We start from the raw sequence: 20333 nt of genomic DNA, 5'->3' as shown, positions 1-20333 counted from the left end.
TTATATATTATGGAAGCGTCTTCAATAAGTGCTAATAAATAAATTAACAAAAAGCAATAACAAGCAATATTTTGTTGTATACATAAAAGTCCATTAAAATTGATATGTTTATCTGTCTTAGACTCGCAATTTATCTTAAATCTCAATTATACACTAAAAACTAGAATTTTACGAAACTAATGGTAACGAGTTATTTGTTGAAAAAAAATATACATTGATGTTACGTATAATCAGAACCCAAAATTTTTTTTACACATTCAATCGTGGATTAAAAATAATCGCCATCGGACTTCACACGAAAATCTCTTTCATAATTACTAACACTGAAAATAGTAAATATAAATATAATTTTATATCAAAACTTATTGGTCCCGAAATCCCGGGATATTTAAAATACAAAATTGGATTCCATACCTTACCAAAACCCAAGCGTAAATAAATATATATTCTATTTTAAAATTAGAAATTTATCAATTCTAAAATACTAGTTCCCAACGACACTTTCGTTACAAATGTACTAATAGGTGATAAATTAACCTTAAAGTAAACGTAAATTTTGTTTCCAAAATATATTTACTATATTTGTACGTATAATACCATACTATGATAAACAACGTCTTACATGGTTAGTCCTATAAAATGGCTGTTCAATATTTAATTTTTTTTTTCACGAGTTAGCAGGAAACAATTAAAGTAAAGACATTATAAGATAAATATAATAATAAAACTCAGAATGCAATTACTTTTGTTTTTAATGTTATAACAACACCTGCAAAATTCAGTTTTAATCTATGTGACAGAAATTTTTGACAGTGGCAGAATTGAATAGTTTTCATACGCTGCCCACTATCTAATTTTAACTTCCGTCTAGAAAAGCGCGTTTAGTTCAATTGCGACTTGTCACCGCACTTCACATTAACGTGTGCTACGGAACGTTACTTTGCCAAATAATATTGGCAGTGACTTGTGTTTTCTCTTATACGATTATTGAATTCAACTACGTAGTTAAAAGGTAAATTTAAAATGTAATTATTTTATAAAAAATTTATTCCTAAATTATAAAATTTATTTATACATGTCTTTTTTTATAACACTAATACTGATACACACATTAATTAATAATGTGTGTACATAATTCGTTTGTACCAATAAACAAATTCTATTGTCTGTTTGTATTTACCAATAAGGATCATATCAAGAAATTTCAAGTACGTTCATTGTTGCAGACAACAATTACACTTGTTGATTAAAATTTTAAACATTCCTTCGCAAGTTTAAATCAGGTTTAAAAAAAGATATTAGGGTATCATTGATCCTACTTCTATTTGTCTTTTTAGCTATAAGCTTAACCTTAACTCTTAAAAGTTTTTGAAATAATAGTAAAAAAATAAAATAATAGAACAGACATTTTTACAAGTAGAATAAGTGAGGAATAAGAAAACATGATTTATGTCTGTCACTATGGACACGAGAATTCCTAGAAGACAAGATTAATACGTCAAAGTATATTGTGTAAACAATAATTGAATATATTAGTCCACATGATAATTGCAAGCTATTTTAAAGTAAAAATATAAACAGGTTTTTCAACTTATAAATTTCGGAATGTAATCACGACATGTCAAGTTTTTAAGGGTCACTTGCATTTTCTCGTATACCTGCATCGAAAATACGTATTAAAATGCACGTGGTGTTTCGAAGAAATATATTTGCTGTAAATAAAATAACTGCATTCAAGGTCAGCTTAAATATATGGCGGTGCGTTTCGATGTGTCTAATGGTCATATGAAATTCCCGACCTATCTTCTATTCCTAGACCTCTGTTTTCGAGGACGTTAATTTGCGTGTTTGCAAGGTAACATAATTTACCCGTGGGACAGTTAGCTTATTTTGACGGATGTTATGACTTTAACACTGGCGTATTGGATACGTCAGTTGCTCAAACCAGAGTGAATAATGAATACGTCTTTGTACGTAAGACGATAATATATTTGACTATTGATGATGATGACTAATAGTAATATAATTGATAACTACAAGATGCAGATTTTGGCTAGGTCGATATTATTCAATTACGCTCTGCTTACCGAAATTAAAACATTTTTTTTAGTTAAAAATCTTATTTCCAAAAAGTCTCTTTAGAGTTTGGTTGCACAGACTTCTTGAGACTAGGGGCCAATCGGGCAAATCATGAACTGATGGCGGGCCGGCCGCCAAAAGTATAGGTAATTAATTTTTTTTTGGTTTTATTCTGGAACAGAATTCAATATTTTTCGAATGTGCGAGAGTATTATTTTTGCTGTCGGCGGGCCACCAGTATTCGACCAGCGGGCCGCGGTCAATGTATCCATGCTTAAGAGTAATTAATCTTTAAGGCGTTAATAAATTGAAAAAAAAAAATAATTACTGTTCAAATTTCTGGTTAATTATTAAACAAACAGTTTATATATTGAACCCATTAATCATCTTTTCGTTGTGTGGTCTGTTTTGGATATTATTATATAGTATCCGGCATTTAATTAGGCACGTCAAAAATAGAATCTGTAGTAAACACAATCAGGACGCTATGTTGTTGTGGTCTAACATTTCATATTTTGAGTTCATAACAGGTTGTCAAATATCTCCTTTCCGCTTTTTTGCTCTTTATTCAATGCTTTATAAAAAGTGTTACAGTGATCGGATTTAGTTCAAATATGCGCCGTTTTGTTCGATAATCTGTTTCCATCTAGACGGCAACTTTATAATACCTCCCTCGTAGAAGCCCCCCTCCTTATTTGCGAAGAACTCGGACAGTCACTTTTCACAAACCTCTTTTGAGCTCAACTTTACACCACCAAGGGCGTTCGCCATGGACAGGAACAGGTGGTAATCACTTGGCGCTATGTCCGGGCTATATGGTGGATGTGATAAAACCTCCCACCCGAGCTCCCGTAGCTTCTGACGAGTCATCAACGAAGTGTGTGATCTGGCGTTGTCCTGATGGAACACTACACCCTTCCCGTTGGCCAATTCTGGACGCTTCTGGTCGATCGCCTGCTTCAAGCGGTCCAGTTGTTCGCAGTAGATGGTAGAATTAAGCGTCTGGCCATATGGGAGCAGCTCATAGTGGATGATTCCCTTCCAATCCCACCAAACACACAACAAAACCTTCCTGGCCGTAAATCCCGGCTTGGCCACTGTTTGGGACGATTCACCGGCCTTCGACCACGACCGTTTTCACTTGATATTGTCGTATGTGATCCATTTTTCGTCGCCAGTCACCATCCGCTTCAAGAATGGGTCGAGTTCGTTCCGTTACAGCAGCATATCGCAGGCGTTGATTCGGTCCAGAAGGTTTTTTTGCGTCAAATCATGCGGCACCCAAACATCAAGCTTTTTTTGTATCCAGCCTTCTGCAGATGGTTTAAAATGGTTTGGTGACTACCTCCCATCTCCTGGGCGATGTCACGAGATGCCACATGCCGGTCTAACTCGATGTAGTCCATGATTTGATCGGTATTTGTCGTCACAGGTCTTCCGCCGGCTGGCTTATCCATGGTGTCGTTTTCGCCGGCTCTGAATCGTCGAAACCATTCCTCCGCGGTTCGAAGTGATAGAGTACCATCCCCCAAAACACCATTAATCTCACGGAACGTTTCTCTAGCGGATTTGCCTTTAACGAAGGAAAACTTTAAAATAGCGCGAATTTCGGCGTTAGTGAACTCCATGTTTACACGTCTATAACTGTTGAACGCAATATCCAAACTAATCATGCATAGCGTCGTTTTGTAGGTTATGTCAAGACCTTTCAAATTATGTATAGTATTGCCAGATACGAGCTCTGTAGCGCTTTGTACATAGCCGCGAAATTCAAAAGACAAAAAAGCGGAAGGGAGATATTTGACAACCTTATATTTTTATGAATTATGTAAGACGTGTACCTTCGAAAATTGTGTTATTAATATTATTGCGAATTGAACAATGTGAATAATTATGTGAATTGAATAATGTAAATAATGTTAAATGAGTTGAATCGTAACTTTAATATTAAAAATATAGTTTATGTAATATATATAATAAAAAATATAGTTTATATAATTATTACATTTATCTCTTTCATACGACGAGGTTATTAGTGTAATGTTTGTAATTTTTATTTGGTACATAAGTATGTAAACCGGTGTAGTGTGTACAAAAGGCATAAATTGTTGTGAGTTCGATCTCTCGTTCGGTATAAACATTTGAGTGTACCTATTTATGTAGTGTTTGTTTATACTATTTTTTTACTGATGTTATAAAATATTTTTGCTTTATTTAACTACAGTGTTACTTTTGTTTTACACGTGTAAGTAAAACAATTGTTTCTTGTTATAAATTTGTGCAGTAATGAATAGTTATAAATATTTGGTACCAAATAATGCGGTTCTTTGAGGTTATTGAATGTATCTATGGGACTTTGCGACATAATAAATCTACCAAGCAGATTTTTTACGTTATATACATTGGATAGTACATAATGTAAATTTTCATACAATAAATATTGTTTGATCTACATCAGATGATCGATCTATATCAAAAATAATAAGTTACGTAATGCGTAAAAAAGTTTCAAAATTCGAATTATTACAAATTAAAAGTAATGATTGTTCACTATCTATTCCTACAGACATTGTTCTGTCAGAAGTTATTAGTTTGTCACATTCCAACAAAAAAATATATTTCCAAGTGATTACATTATACAGGTTGTTAGGAAATATGTGTAAAAACCTTAAAGCATTTTGCTGACAAATGAGTTATAAAATGTGGTGCAAAAGTAATGTCATAATGTGAATGTGTTTTAATATTTATAAATGTCACCTGACCCTGACCTAGAGCGTCACCTATTATATTCACCCCTCTACAGCTTATACACCGATAACCAATCACCCTGTATAGATTGTTTCATATGGTACACGAAAATAATCCCATCTTTATTAGGTAAATTAATTTGTGCATTATTATTTGTATCATGTTGTTTATCATATGTATATGTTTCTACTTGCTATTTTAATGCTTTATTGTTGTATTCTTTGATGTATTTTTATCGTTTCCAAATTAACATTTTTTTTAAATTACGATATGCGATTGTTATAATAATATAAATAAAGATACCATTTACGAATGAACACAAAGTGGATAAATATATCGTGAAAAATATTGAATACCTAATTTATTTCGCTTAAACAGGAAAATAAATTAAATAAAAATTGCTATACGGAGGTATGTGACCGAATTGTCATTAGGGTTTAACAGTGTCAATACAATACTCTTTGAGTCATATGAAGGTTATGCATTTTGATACTTGTTTTCGCAGTCAGCATTCCTACGTAAACAAAAACATTGATATAAAAAATATTAATTCACTTATTATGATTTTGGGCGGTCGTTAGGTGTTTTTAAAATAAACAGGGGTATACATATATGTATTGTGGTACAGACATAAATAGAGAATAATTAAATTCAAAGACCTATAACTTTGGGTAGAATGTAGTTTGTGTTCAAAAAAGTTTCTTTAATATTATCGTCTAAAAGTTAAGTTTAAAAAAACTTGAAATGGTGTTGTTTTGATATCGTAAAGATTCCGGGTGACACTGCGATCAAGTTTATTTATGCTATTTGTTGCAATTTATTATAAGTTAAATAAAAATGTTTTGTTTTTCAATATACGAGGTGACTGGATTTAGGTGTAAGAGCTACGAAGCTTTTTGATGCCAAAATGCTATACATACCTATATGCTATATATACCTCTTTAAATTCTTTTTCCTATAACCAAGACCCCTGTAAATGAAATTTTCGTTTTAAGTTATTTTTATATGTTCAACTTTTTAACATCATTTTCCTTGAAACTTGATATCGTGTTTTGATCAAGTTGACTTTGTAGTTATGTTTACTTATGTTATTGTTGCAGTACAAATTAAATAAAATAAAAATGAAGTGGTCATTGTTCACGGCAGCGTTATGTCTTCTTTGTTTGCATACCGAGTCCAAAACCTGGTCTCCACAGGAACATTTACAGAAACATCTGGATAAAGACAATGAGGTATTCACACGGAGGCCGAATCACCACAAGGCGGGTCCACCGGATCACAACAAATTGATTGAAATGGCGCGATATGTCATGCACAACTGCGGTAATATGCCTAAATTTTGTTGACAAATACATAAAATCGCTTCTGAAAGGAGGTTCCCCGTTTAGAGACTAATAAAAAGTTATACATAATTATACGTCTCTAGATAGAAACCTGTCAGTAACTGAATGAACAAGGCGTTTATATTATAGCAAGTAATACAGTTAGCATGTAACAATACATATACATTTTACATCTTTCGGAGCACCATTTATAGCTTCGCTGTTGTATAAGAACCAATATTACTGACGTAGATCGAAGAATTTCTCGACTGAAATAGCAATGGGATGGGCACATTGCTCCGAAAAGCGGTCGTTGGGGCCGAAAGGTTCTTCGATCTATTGCTAGAGTGAAGCCGAAACCGCTGCACCGCGCCTTAGGTATTCGCGCACGCGAACGCGCACGCGAACGCACGCGCACATTAAATCTCGGTTAGACTGTGTATTGAAGGCCTGATGCCAATAAACATCAGTGGGGTTAACCCACATTTATTGTAATTTATTTTAAAACTTCACAATTTTAGTATTTCACAAACCGGTATGCACAGCGTAGGAGGTCCATCCAGAAGGTGAACAGACGACTTTGATAAGGTCATAGAAAGTAGTTGGATGGAGGCTGTATTAAACCAGTATTATAGCCTATGCAGAATATCTGTTACAGTCAAAGGCCTACTTCCAGTAGTGGACATCGTTCAGCTAAAACGCCGATTCAAGCACTAATGACTTATGTTTTCAGATTGGGCATCGATCGCCACGTTATCAACACAACCGGCTATACAAGGGTTTCCATTTACAAATGTAAAGTCTATAGTCGACGGTTCTCTGGCCAACTCCACCGGCATGCCGTACTTCTACATGTCTCCATTAGACTTCACGGCACGCGATTTGTCTGTAAGGATTGTATTTATGTCTGATGGTTGTAGTTATTGTATGTATATACACAATTAGACAACTGATGACTGCTATAAATAGTTCACTGGACATTTCATAAAATTTATTCGTTTACTCTTTACTACAGAGCGATCGAAACCGTTGCACCGCGTCTTAGGGAATCACCTGGAGATACAGCGGGTGTATCTTCTGCTTCGTTTCGTCAGTCCGCCGTCAATGCTTGTGGCGGCGGTGTTCATGTTCTTTATACCTTGAGCCACCATCTCACCGCGCCCTAAGGCGCAGGTACCGCGGTTTCGGTAGCAATAGATCTATTGTTTACTCGCATTCGTTAGAGTGGAAATCTATGATGGAAACTTATGTAAAACAGTGAACGTCCTGGGTTTGAAATGACTATGATGAATGAAGTCGAAGTTTCTTGTTTTAACATTGAATATTTCCAATTATAATGTAGGATTTATTTTAATTTCGCTAGAAAAACACGCGAGCAACAGTCCTTGTCTCTCTAGAAGAAACCAGGTATTGCGAGAGCCAGAAATGGGATCCAGAAGATCCTCGCTGCACCAGACTCATGCTTTCGGGAAAGATGAAGAAGGTAATATCTACAATGTTTTTTTTAGGAACACCATATATATATATATATATATATTGACGTCTCTGAGGGGCCATCTTTATTATCTCTCTTTAACTTATTTCATAATCGGAATACATTCAAATAGTTCCAGTAAAAAGTTAAGGTTTATTTTCTTCTTTCCTGGTGGACCTTCGCTGCAAGACATAGGCCTCTTCGAAAAGTTGCCACGATGACCGATGTCACGCTGCCCGCATCCAGCGACTACCTGCTACCTTAACGATGTCTTCGGCCCACCTAATGGGTAGGCCCCTCACTATGTGTACTTTATGACCACGAATTTACAAATCCCCGCTACGACACTACAGGCGATAACCTACCACACAGGCTAACTGCGGTTTGGTGGATATCACATGTCTTCAGAGTCTTTGATCTTTATTTCTAAGAATATGTCGGTAGCTGCCGGGTTATATAAAATTTATAAAGTGTACGTTTGTCGGAGATCAAAACATCGGTTTACTTCCTGGCCATTTTTTTCCTTTTACTTGTACCCTCAAATAAAAAATAATTAATCATCGAGAAATATATTGTTGGGGAAAACCAAATAATTCCAATGTCGTCTTTATCATACTCGTATTTAACGTAATGATTTTCCTCCAAAATGTTTACGTACCAAACCAGTGCTATTGAAATATGTAACTGTTTTAAAACGTAAAAATAACTTGTCATTGAATACATTTTTGCATCAACAACATAATGTAATTTAAGAGACATATATACAGGATGTTCTATAAATAGACGTCAAGTGTAAATAGAGTGATAAAGCAAAGGTTAACTTCACAGGACGTGTAAAGTTATGTTTTTTTTTGAATGACAATAATTTTAAAATATGTCATTAATTTTTTTTAACTAATTCTCTCGTGTTAGCCACTGTCTTTTTATGTGTCTAAGAGAAATCTTACATGAGAATTCTCTTCTCTTGTGGGGGCAATGAAGGGATTATTCCGAACTCCTGGCTAAACCTCCACGGTCTTTTTTGAGGCCTTTTATTAAAACTGCTACTGTTATATCTTATAGCAGTCAAGTTTTTAGTTGATTGAAATATATGGAACTTAGTTGACTCATTTGTAGGGTTGGTATTATAATTGTATACAACCAGCATTATTGTTTTAAAAACAGCAGCTGTTGAGTTTCTGGCTGACTCTCTCTTCTCTCATTGATCAGAATTCTTAGCCGGTGGTATCTTACTCACGGACTGACTACACTGATCTTATAATGCCTACTTGAATATAGATATTTTTTATTTGAATGCATGGTACGATTTCGTACATTATCGTAGTATCAACAGTGTCGGTCTTGTCCTTCAATGTATTAGGATAGAGCTAGAGTCCATACAGACGCGAGATGAATCGGCACAAGTGGTTATTGTGGAGACTGGATATAGGTGTAGAGTATCAGTGTGGTGGTTAACCTAGACCGAATTTTGAAAACTTCTTTTCTTACTATCTTTTTGTTTATTTAAACACTTTTTTTATAAATTTAATGTATAACGGCTAACTGCCGGTTAACCGCTAGGCAGCGCAAAAATAAATTAATGAAGGTAGGTCAAACAAGTTAATATCATAAAACACGAAAAATAAAAAAGTAAAATCCAATTAATAAGGAAAACAATCGCATAAAAACACGTTACATAAATATAGTAATGGCTACTACTTAATACAATTATATATAAATGTACCATAATATGTGTCTGTTGATATAAATATTATAAATAAGTTACTTATTATTTCTGAAACTGTTGGTATTTATATAGGATGTACCATACATTAATTGACAATAAATGAGCTATACAGGCCGATAGCTTCTCGGGTGGCGACCATTAGCTGGTAGACGGTGCTTGGTCACTGGCAACGCAAGACATCATGAGAGCATTTATCGGCTGAAAAGAGAAAGAGCAATACCTTCACCTCTTTTTAAGATTTACACCTGTTACGAATCATCCTATATATTCAAAATGGCAAACAGCAACTGTCAATTATAAGAAAGAATTAGTAACAGCATTGACATTAAAACTACGGGTCAACGCAAGATAATAGACAGTTATCAGATAAAATATTTTCATTTCGCGACCGCTACACGAGTTATTTCACGTCTCTTTTATCTAATTAGCTATCATGTTATTGCGAGAGATAACAGAGTGAATTAATTTATAACATGAACAATGAAGGTCATAAAATATTTAACTATAGTCAGTGCTGATAAAAATGTAATATAAGCAAAAACGGAGCTATTTTTGCAACGATTGAAAATGGTACACACGCATGTACATAATCAATATGTGTATGTGCAGGCTGATTAGTTGTGTGTAAAAAGGTGAATGTATAGCTAGTTTGCTGTCAATTATTGCATAGTACATAACGTAACAAGAAGCGTTTTCAAAGTTCGGATTACATGATTATACGTTAATAAAAATATGTTTTGACGAGTGTGCATTTAACTGGTCATTTGTTTACAATCAAATCCGGCCTCATAATCTAATATATAAAATTTCCATGTCACAATCTTAGTTACCGTACTCCTCCGAAAGCTTGACCGATTTTTACCAAATTTTATATGCGTATTCAGTAGGTCTGAAAATAAGCTTCTATCTATTTTAAATACCCCTAAGTGATAAAGGTGGTCCACCCCTAATTTTTTTTGACAAATTTTTTGGTTTTTCTTTTATTATGATACAGCATACAAAAATACATACAACCCTAAATTTTCACCCCTCTACGATCAACCCTTATTTTTTATTTGTTAATTAAAAACTTTAATTTATTATGCAAAACAACGTTTGCGGGATCATCTAGTAATCTATAAAATCCAGTTATTTTGAGAAATTTAAAAAGCCATTTTTAAAATGTTGCCATATATTCGGTTTACAAAATAGGGTTGGTTAGCAGCTTATATAGGATAAGGGGCTAAGGGTCCTGGACAATGACTTCTCGATTGTCTGTCACTCGAAATGTTTTATAACTATGTATTTTTTACGACCCACAAGTTAACCCAGCGTACTAGTTCATGTGAGACAACCAAAAATCGGAGAAGCAATTGTTTTTATTAATTGTATTTAAATTATAGAATACAATATTTATACATAAAATAAAAATGTGTGACTTTAACCGTCTACATTTTGAGTTATAGCATGTTTCAAAAAGTTTTTATAAGATTTAAAAATAACGCCGTTCAATTTGATAGCAGAACTATGTATATGTACATTTTGTTTGACAGATTTCATATAAAACGTTTCCGATGAATCTTATACGTGTCTCACAAGTGGCTCAAATGGTTAAGTGAGTGAGATGGTTCTTACCGGTGAGCCAGTGGCCCGTGTGGAAATTATTCACATAACGTTCAAAGAGTTTACATGCAGTTACTGTTCTTATTATTAAATCTTATCCTTCACAGGTAAAGGAAGGTACACCAGAGTATACGTTCGCTAAGGCAGCATTATTTGAAAGACACCCAGCCATGGCACATTTTCCTGCTGGTTTGTATATTAATTATATTTTATTAAAAAAAGTAGTCTCTCACTTCTAGCCTCATTGGCAAGCTTATAGTCGCTCAACGAGTCACACAGGTCTAAGATAGGATTTTCTTTACGAGATTCAATCCGAACGATTTTTCAATTCAATCCGATGAACGAAAGTAAGCAACATATCAAAGCGGATTGGCAAATTGGAGTGGCAGTGGGTACTCCGTATAGCGCGCAGAACAGATAGCTGTTGAGACCATAAGGTTCTGGATGCCGTGGACCGCAGTGTAGGGCGCCACAACGTGTACAGACGATTTTATTATCTGGATTAACACAGTTTAAAACGGTATTATTCGAAATCTAGACACCTATCCCTAACAGTGGCCGTCTTACTACTGAAATAATGATGATGATAAACAAAAAGCAACGTGTCAACGTTCTTGCTGCATTGGAAGAATGAATTACAGATTCTGTTCTTTTTAATTTGAAACAAAAAATCCCGGTAATTCTCTACATTTGTCTTGTAGAAACGAGTAAAAGATTCTTTTCATACAGGTTAAAAATATTGTTTCCAAAGTTTTGAAAAAATTAAGTAGATGGTCCACTTTCATTGATTTCCTGCAACTGTTATAACATTGCTACCGAAACCGCTGTACCGCACCAAAGCGTACGTGCTGGGCGTGTCGGGGGAGAGTATCGGTCGCTTCGTTTCGTCAGTCTTCGGTTAACGCTGGTGGCAGAGGCGCTCTTGCATTGTTTTCCTTAGCCACAACCACGCCGCGCTAAGACACTGCACAGCGGTTTCGGTAGCACTATTCTATTCATTTTTAAATATCCCTCTAATGATAGTCTTAAATACATATTTTTTCTTTCATTTTATTCTTCAAGATCACGACTGGTTCGTGGCGAAAATGAAGATTGCTCAGATCGCAATGGTCGATTGGTTCGGCGGCGCCAAATACATTCCCGTCAAGGATTACCTCGCCTACAATTACACGGGCACGGAAATGCTGCACTATTATAACCGCTTACATCTGTGACAGTCTTAATGTAAAGCTATTTACATATTAGAGTATAAGTGTAAAAACAAATTTTTAAAATATTTGTACCATCAGAAAAACCTATGTTACGCCAGTAATATAACTGTGATGCAGTAAATTCTGAAAACTTTATATTTTATACACAAACATATGAACATAACATATCAATTGTTATTAAATAAAACATTTAGTAATTTTATATTATTTTTATTAATTTCCCTTTACGTGGTATGTATTTCCTAGTTACACTTTTATTGTTTAAAAATTAATTATTGCTACAATTTTTAGTGTTAGGTATTTAGAAATATTTAGTGAAAAATTACAAAACATTGTTGCACCAATATTTATGAGAAAATAGTTTTTAAATATTAATTAAAAACCTATTATTTTAATGTTTGAAGACTTGTGCACATATTTTTTTAGCAGTTAAGAAAGTCTTTTTTATAAAAATAAGAGAGACTTTTGGATGCATATTGGACCTAGTGTTGAATTATTACAGAAGCCATTTTTTTTTAAAAATCTCGGGATACGAATGGAAAGTAGCAGAAACATGTTTGTGCAGAGATGGACTCCGAGAATGGTACATTTTATTAATTTATATATTAGTAACTTAATAAAGCGGCTTTCATATCTTAGCCAAAAAATAACTTCATATAAGTAAATATGCATTCGAATATTTGATCTATGGTCATTATAATAAAAATATCGATATCTCCAAAGTAGCCAAAGAAGAAATAACTGCTCTAGTTCAAGTGACAAATAGTAAAATAATCTCTATCTCTAGAAAATTATGACCATTTTTTAAATTTATTTAACTTGATTATAAACGAGAATTTTTAAACAGAGAATAACACTGGACACTACCTGAGTATGTATTGCTATCAGAATTGACCTTGAATAAAAGAAATTAAGTTAAATAGACAAGTAAAGAAAAAAAGAGGCCAAACATCTGTTTTATCTGCACAAAAAGTCTAGAATATATGCATTTCACAAACATTCTATTTTTTTACATATATTGATAGATAAATTGAACCACTTAATACGTTATAACTCGTATTTATCAAATTTTCGTTGCAAATACAAAAAAAAAACACAATTGTGAGTAAATGGAATTTAAACGTGCATAAGCACATAAACACTATTATTAACCCGAGATAAATAGTTGCTGAATTGGATCTGCAACATTGTTTATTGCATGATAATGCTGTTAAATAGATATCGTTTCATTGCATATAATGTAAACGTGTACAGGCTAAAGGTTCGCAAGTTTAATATACATGACCCGCATAAAACTACGATATTTATATAAGGGATAGGATAATTTTCTTTTTACATTTTAAAATAAAATTTTAATACTTTTGATGCTCACAACCATTTAAATATTATTATAATGACAGCTTAATGATATGGTGCTCCAGAAATCGCTGTACCGCGCCTTAAGAAACCGCGGCGAGGTGGGGGGTCGAGGAAAATGAAACAGATACTGTTGGACAGATTTTTGACGTCCAACTAGCGTGTAAACGCAGAGTTTATTAAAACTGCCTTTGGAATAATTTCAGGCTTTACACGCCAATAGTATAAATTTAATTATCAAATAGTACGACAATAATCTCAACGAGAAATTAATCAAAGTCAAATCTATAATTCAGATTCAATTTTATTTTTTGCAAAATAAAATTAAAATAGGCTAAAATTTTCAGTTCCTTTGCCTTTATTACAATTTAAGGCTAACCCGTGCCTCCGTGTCAATTTTGGTAATATTTGCATCACTTAAAATCATGATTTTTGTCTGCTTCTTTTTTCTTGAAATTTTGGGTTAATTCAAAAATGACCTATCTTTTTATGTTTATCTCATGTGCGTCTGACATAGAGGGAAAGGAGAGTACGATGCTCCACCTAAGTATAGTCGCGTGGATACCTAATGCGAAATGTAGCGGTTTTGGAAGCGTTTTAGTAAATACGTGTCCATTATTATGTATATTGTTTTAAAAAACAGCTCAGAATTCCCTTGTATTCACAAAAAAAGAAACACCTTATTATATCAATACAGACCAATACTTGAATATTTCTGAAATGGAATTAGGCTCTTCAGTCTAAATGGGCTTCAGAACAAAATTGCCATACGCAAAAATATTTAAATTGACTAATTTATTTTTACAATTTGTTTACTTCAAGTACATCAAAATGTTAGTATATTTACCATAATACCCTATAAAATAAATAATTAACTACACTAAGACCCCAAACATTTATTTTGGTATAGACTATAAACCCATATTTTTTACCTTTGATAATTATCTTATTAACAGTTGTGTGGAACAGTGTTTATACCATAGAACTGATGGTTACTGATCAATCTAATCTCATCTCTACAATGTAGGACTTATTTGTGACAGTTGATTAGGATAATTCATTGTAATAATTAAAGAAGGATTTGATGAGATCCTAAGCATTATTCAGCTAGAAAATACCAACGCCTTTTCCGTATTCACTAACTCATGCACTTTTTAAATGTTTTAATAATGTACAGGACCCGGTGATAAATACACATTACACATCGAACTTTGGAAAGAGACAATCGGCTAATTTCGGCTTCGTAGAGCACTATCTCTGTCCCACACTACCTATGTGGCGTTTTGTCAGTCGTTGTATTTCGTACGACAGAGATAGACTCTTTCCAAAGGTCAATGTGCAATATTTTTCGCCCGGGTACTGTAATACATTGTTTGACAAATATTACTTGACTTATTATTAAAATTTAAATCAAGTTAGAATATTCATAGATAAAACAATAAAACTCACTGCCGATTGAGCTTAACTTTAGTTAATCTAACACACAGTAAACAAAGAATGAAGATTTCACATTAATATCAGAAATTACATCACAAAGGCTTAGATTGGCCGAAATATAATTTCAAATTACTAATTTAATTAAAGAATTGTATATAACAGGGGTGGCCAAGCTCTTTGATACTGCAAGCCATTTTACGAAATTTGAAATTTTTAGCGAGCCGCAATTGAATACGCATTTAAAACACGCAAAGGAATGTTTTTTTTACAAAAAACAGAAATTTTTTAAACAAAAATACAAATTATGTGTATTGAAGTTAGATATAATGACACGCACAAGTATATGACAGCACTCCCGATTATTTAATTAGGATCGTTATTTGGATTTCGCTAATTTTATGGTAAATAATAATAATATTATTCACACCAGAAATTTGTTTTGATTTTCCAGCAGCCGACATAGGTAACATAAATTATATTATTGAAATAATTCGACAGTCAATTGCAGCCAAAAATAATCGTTCAATGAGTGGCTAGCGCGCTGTAGTTTCCCCACCCCTAGTATATAACAACATGACATTAAACCTCCTTTGAGCATGACATTGAAAACAAAGTAACTAAAGTTAATCTTTGCTTTCATTTCTACCTAAAGTGTGAATTGGTCAGAAATCTATCTGTTCCAATACTTGACCTATACATTATCAAATTGATTACAAAATTATGCCCCATTTCTAGAATACTATGAAATACCTATTATAATAGCTGAACTTTTCCATTACAATGTACACAGGAGGCAACTGGCAGTGAAACATTTGTGCTATTATTGTATGCATGGCTCACAAGTGCATTTACTGGCTCCTCATTCCCTCTTTTGACTTCCAGTGGCATGGCCATTACCTGAAAATAATTGTAATGTTATATATGATAACTGACGACAAACTAGCTCATAATTGCACCAAATCTGTAGGAAGTCTATGGCCGGACGTAGCCCTCCACCAAAGAATTCTAACAGGACCGTTGGAAGAGCCTGCATTCATTGTTTGTCGAGGACCATGGATGTTATACACTTCACTTGCCGTCGTTTCATCAGAACCTAAAGACAGCGCCCATCTATTTTGTGAGCTATGTCGCCTACCATTCCAATTTGCCAATCCGGTGAATTGTTAGTTTATTTAGATAGTCTGTGGATCTCCTCATTAATTTAAATAAAGAGTTTCATTACCCAATAGTTGTGTTAGACATATCTCACATATATCTATTGTTGATAGCATTTTTGGTCCAGTCCAATAAATGTACATGCTTGTTATCAACTAGCTATTTGTATTTTTATATATTTGGACTTTCACTAATTACATTTTTTTGGAATAAAAATGAATTGTTTTTGTTTTAGAAATACAGTAACATGAATTTCATTGGTTTTTCTTCTGCACATTTTATGTGAAAATGTTTAGTGTTTTCATCTTGCACGATTTTTTAAGTTGTGCAACATATCCTCTTAGGAGTGCATTTACTGTTTAAAAAAATTGCTGTATACATAGGTGATTAAAATTGGCGATAGTTTATCATGGTGCGATCAACAGCTAAACTAATACTAAAGCTAAACTATACTAATGTACTACATCAAGCCCAAAGAAATATGTAAGCAAGAACAAAACTATAGACAAGTACTAACTCCTAATGAATGCACACAATTATTACAACACATTGACATAAATCTCCATACACGTGTCTACAGATATCTTCAATAAAATGTTTTTACATACTCTATAAAGACTTACATTTTCGGCATAAAGTTCTGCTTCACTAGTTGATGGTAATATATTTAAATGGCTAATATCTTGCTTTTCTACCGAACTACTGACATTCTCAGATAACTTCAAATTTACTGAAGCCATTTCTAAGATATTTGTTGAATGAGGTAAAGTAGCTGAAAAATTAATGTTCCCTATTGGTCTGTCATAAATTTTATTATTTCCCATATATTCTGAAATCGCTACATTTTCTAGCCATTTCTCATGGAGGCTGTATAGATTACGATATGTACAAAGCATCATATCTCGTGCTCTATATCTTTCATCTAATAGTTGTTTTATTGCTTGTGTCAACTTCACTGTTTTCTCATTAAAAAGTTTCTTACAATTAGCGAGTTCTTCCACCATTAAACTACGAAAAAAAAAATTATCATTTTTAGTTTAAATTAATTAATATAAATTATGTATTACTACTAAGCTCTACCTGCTAGCAAGAAATTTACTCCTCCATACCTCACATTGTCCAGCAAGCCATTCAGTTTGTTCCTGGAAACAAATAGTCATAATTGATACACATTTAGATATAGAGCAGTGGTAGCCCAGCGGTACAGGACTGAAGCTGTGCAACTGTAGGTCACAGGGTTGTTTTCTGCTATACAATGTTATTTAATTCACATATTGCACATTAATTATATAGGATTGCCTGTCCTTACAAACAAGTTTTACAAAGGATGGGCAGCAGCATTCTCTGAGTACAATAACACCACACTACAGTCATAAACGCTTGCCAAGCATGGCAAGGCCTCTGCCATGCAGGTGTTTTTAGATTTAAATGATGAAAAAGATATGCTCATATATGTTTCTACATCAGTGCTTTCAGTCCAAACATTATTCTCTTGATGCTTCAGCAATTACATCTAGCTAGCTGCCTCATTTACATATGTAACATTTTTAAATAAATTTGATCAATATTGGCTATTAACATATAGGGAAGCAAAAAAAACACACATACAATACAAGTAATACTCTGAAAAGACAAACTTTATTTACTGAATGAAATTTTTAACATTCAACATAAATATTTTCAAAATAAGTTGTTTTATATACAGGACGAGCCAAAAAAAGTTTTTTTTTAGTGATGGAATACAACTGTTTATCTAATTGGCATTCGGTATCAGTCGATTAGAATTGGCAGAATACTAAGAGCGTCTGTTCACCTTGCCGACAAATATCTTATGCTGGAGTGAGGATACAAACTTTACATATTTATAATTAATTGTTGAAATTTTATGTAAAATAACTAACATCAGACATACTACCTTGGTTACAGTGATCGTTAATAATAATAGATGCTAATTATCTAAGTATTTTAGAAACAATTATTTATATATGTCTTGAAATCACCTGATGTGTGGAAAGATGTTGCGCCGAGTTAAGTAATGCATTTGCTAGATGTTTCTTATCTTCATTAAGTGACTGCACTTGTATTTCAAGGTCTTCTCCCATAGACGCCACCAGCATAGTTTTGAGTTCTTTATTCACCTGAAAATACATAGTAGATTTTTTATAAATTCACATTTTACAGTTTTACATTTTCTATTTAATAATGAAGTCTGTTAAATATGTTTATGAAGAACATGAATATAAAAGAAAATAAAAAAATATTATTAATTTAACTCTTATTTGACAATTCTTGTTCTTCTTCTCAGTTGATACTCCCACAAGGCATGGGCCTCCCCCAAAGAGCATCATGATGACTGGTCTTGCCCGTATCCAGCAGCTTTCTCCAACCTTCACTATTCTTCGGTGATCCACCTAGTGGGAGACCTACCCAAACCGCATTTTAAGCACCTTTTGGTTCCAAGGGCCATTCATTGGCCAAGCTGTTTTCCAACAATATTAACAGTTATAAGTTATAGAGGTAAACACCTAAACCAGTTTACTAGTCATAGATTTATAACACATTACACCTTTCAATAATTTTTTGTATTTGGTTCATTTTTTTAGTATATATTCATTAATGGCTTTGCCTAACGCAGCAATAAAATACTTAAATAATTTGCAATTCACAAGCATAATAATACTAAGAAATAGAAGTGTATTTTAAATGTTATTAACTTAAATAAAATTTAGAAGTAATTAACTGTGTATAACATGAATAGATAATTTAAGGTGGCAATGTATGTTTTTGTTAGCCAATTGGAAATTATCATCAAACAGATTTTCTATTCAATTTTTAATAGACGATAGAAAGGAACCATTGAGAATGTACCTAAGAAAGCAATCATGATTAAAAAAAAATTTTTGTACATTCAACACAATAACTTTGAATGTAGGGCTAAAATTGTGTTTTATAATTTTGAACTGATCAATCTAAAACTACATATAATTGCTATGCATAATTTCATATGATTTATTGTATATACACTTACCTGAACTTGTTGCTTTAACTGTTCTTTCAAAGTTTCATTTTCTCTTAATGATTCTTCAAGTTTTTTCTTTAGATCATCATGTAAATCATCTTTTTCATCTGTTGTTGACTTATCACTAGTAGAAGATAACTTTTGCCTAGGCTTAAACTCATTTAAATTAGTATCCATTTGAGACATTTGTGAAATTAAAGTATTAATATCCATGTTATTCCTAGACTTTTTTGTGTTTTTTGAAATTGTTTGCGGGGCCATTGGTTTAACAGCACCTGGATAGGGTTCATAGGGAACAAATTTTGGATTTTTTGAAAAAACATGGGGACTTTTCTTTTCTGACTTAATTATTTTAGAGGGATATAATTGAACTAAGCGAGCGGGGAGTAGTGATTCTGTGCTGTTAGATGCCTCGTTACATTTGAGATTAACTTTCGACTTATTTTCTGCAATACTATCAACAGACTCCATTCCATCACCAGCAGTTCTAGCTTTGCTTAACATTTCTGAAAGAATAAAGCAGTAGTATGTACAGGTAGTAAAAATAGGAAGCCGAAGCTTAATGCTTCGCTAACTTTACTAAGTTCTATTTATAATTTTATAGAAATGAAATGTTTAGCAAACTATACCTGCACGAAAAGAGTTTAATTTATCCATTTTCTTGAAAAAAAAAAAGATTGTTGAATAGTCAAAATTTAAAACTTATACGTGAATTGTTTACGTCACAAGATATTTACAATCACACCACAATTATCTGAAGTTTTAACATCTTAACGAAATTCGTACGTAAGTGACAGTGACATTAACATAAACGTCAAAGTATTTTGTTGTAGTTATCGGTTAGTTTTTAGTTCTTCATTCACGAGAAATGAAAATGATCAGAGCCTCTGCAGCCAAACAAAATTATATAAATAGGGCATAAATACGATGAATAAAGCACATAGCCTTGATCTTGGTTATAACAATTAATCGAGCCAATTGCGGTTCCCCCGAATATTCTCGAATTAAAATGTTAAATAAGTATTAAGTGCCAGTCTGAAGAGGTTTATTCTCAAACGCTTAGCGGGGTCCGAGGCGAAGCTTTCGAAGTTGTTTTTGAATTAAATTTGCTGAAACCCTAACTGTTACCAAGGCAAATTTTAAAATTCGAACAAGAAATAAATTTATTAAATTAAATTATCGAATTAATATGCGTATCTTTCCC

The 20333-nt window shown here is 33.1% G+C and overlaps 2 protein-coding genes across 2 annotated transcripts; one reads left to right on the top strand and one right to left on the bottom strand.

The window, feature by feature from the left end:
- The first annotated feature begins 860 nt into the window (after positions 1–860).
- CREG (Cellular Repressor of E1A-stimulated Genes) lies at positions 861–12343 on the top strand. The gene is made up of 6 exons (XM_068767357.1): positions 861–1012; positions 5928–6150; positions 6883–7037; positions 7513–7632; positions 11059–11140; positions 12014–12343. Exons 2-6 carry the CDS (start codon positions 5949–5951, stop codon positions 12163–12165), a joined length of 711 nt encoding a protein of 236 aa, XP_068623458.1. The 5' UTR covers positions 861–1012; positions 5928–5948; the 3' UTR covers positions 12166–12343.
- Positions 12344–15523: 3180 nt separating this feature from the next.
- Positions 15524–19899, bottom strand: LOC137925028 (golgin-45). The gene is made up of 6 exons (XM_068768461.1): positions 19759–19899; positions 19139–19635; positions 18111–18248; positions 17191–17252; positions 16734–17118; positions 15524–15852 (listed from the first exon to the last, which is right to left on the bottom strand). The coding sequence occupies exons 1-6, from the start codon at positions 19784–19786 to the stop codon at positions 15709–15711; spliced, it is 1254 nt and encodes a 417-aa protein (XP_068624562.1). The 5' UTR covers positions 19787–19899; the 3' UTR covers positions 15524–15708.
- Between the last annotated feature and the right edge of the window lie 434 nt (positions 19900–20333).

The sequence above is a fragment of the Battus philenor genome, unplaced genomic scaffold (genome assembly GCF_028537555.1).
Source record: "Battus philenor isolate CCGP_79_NKW_IND1 unplaced genomic scaffold, ilBatPhil1.0.hap1 SCAF_10, whole genome shotgun sequence".
Classification (NCBI taxonomy): Eukaryota; Metazoa; Arthropoda; class Insecta; order Lepidoptera; family Papilionidae; genus Battus; species Battus philenor.
Note: the sequence above shows the minus strand (reverse complement) of the source record. Positions and strands in the feature narration are given on the sequence as shown.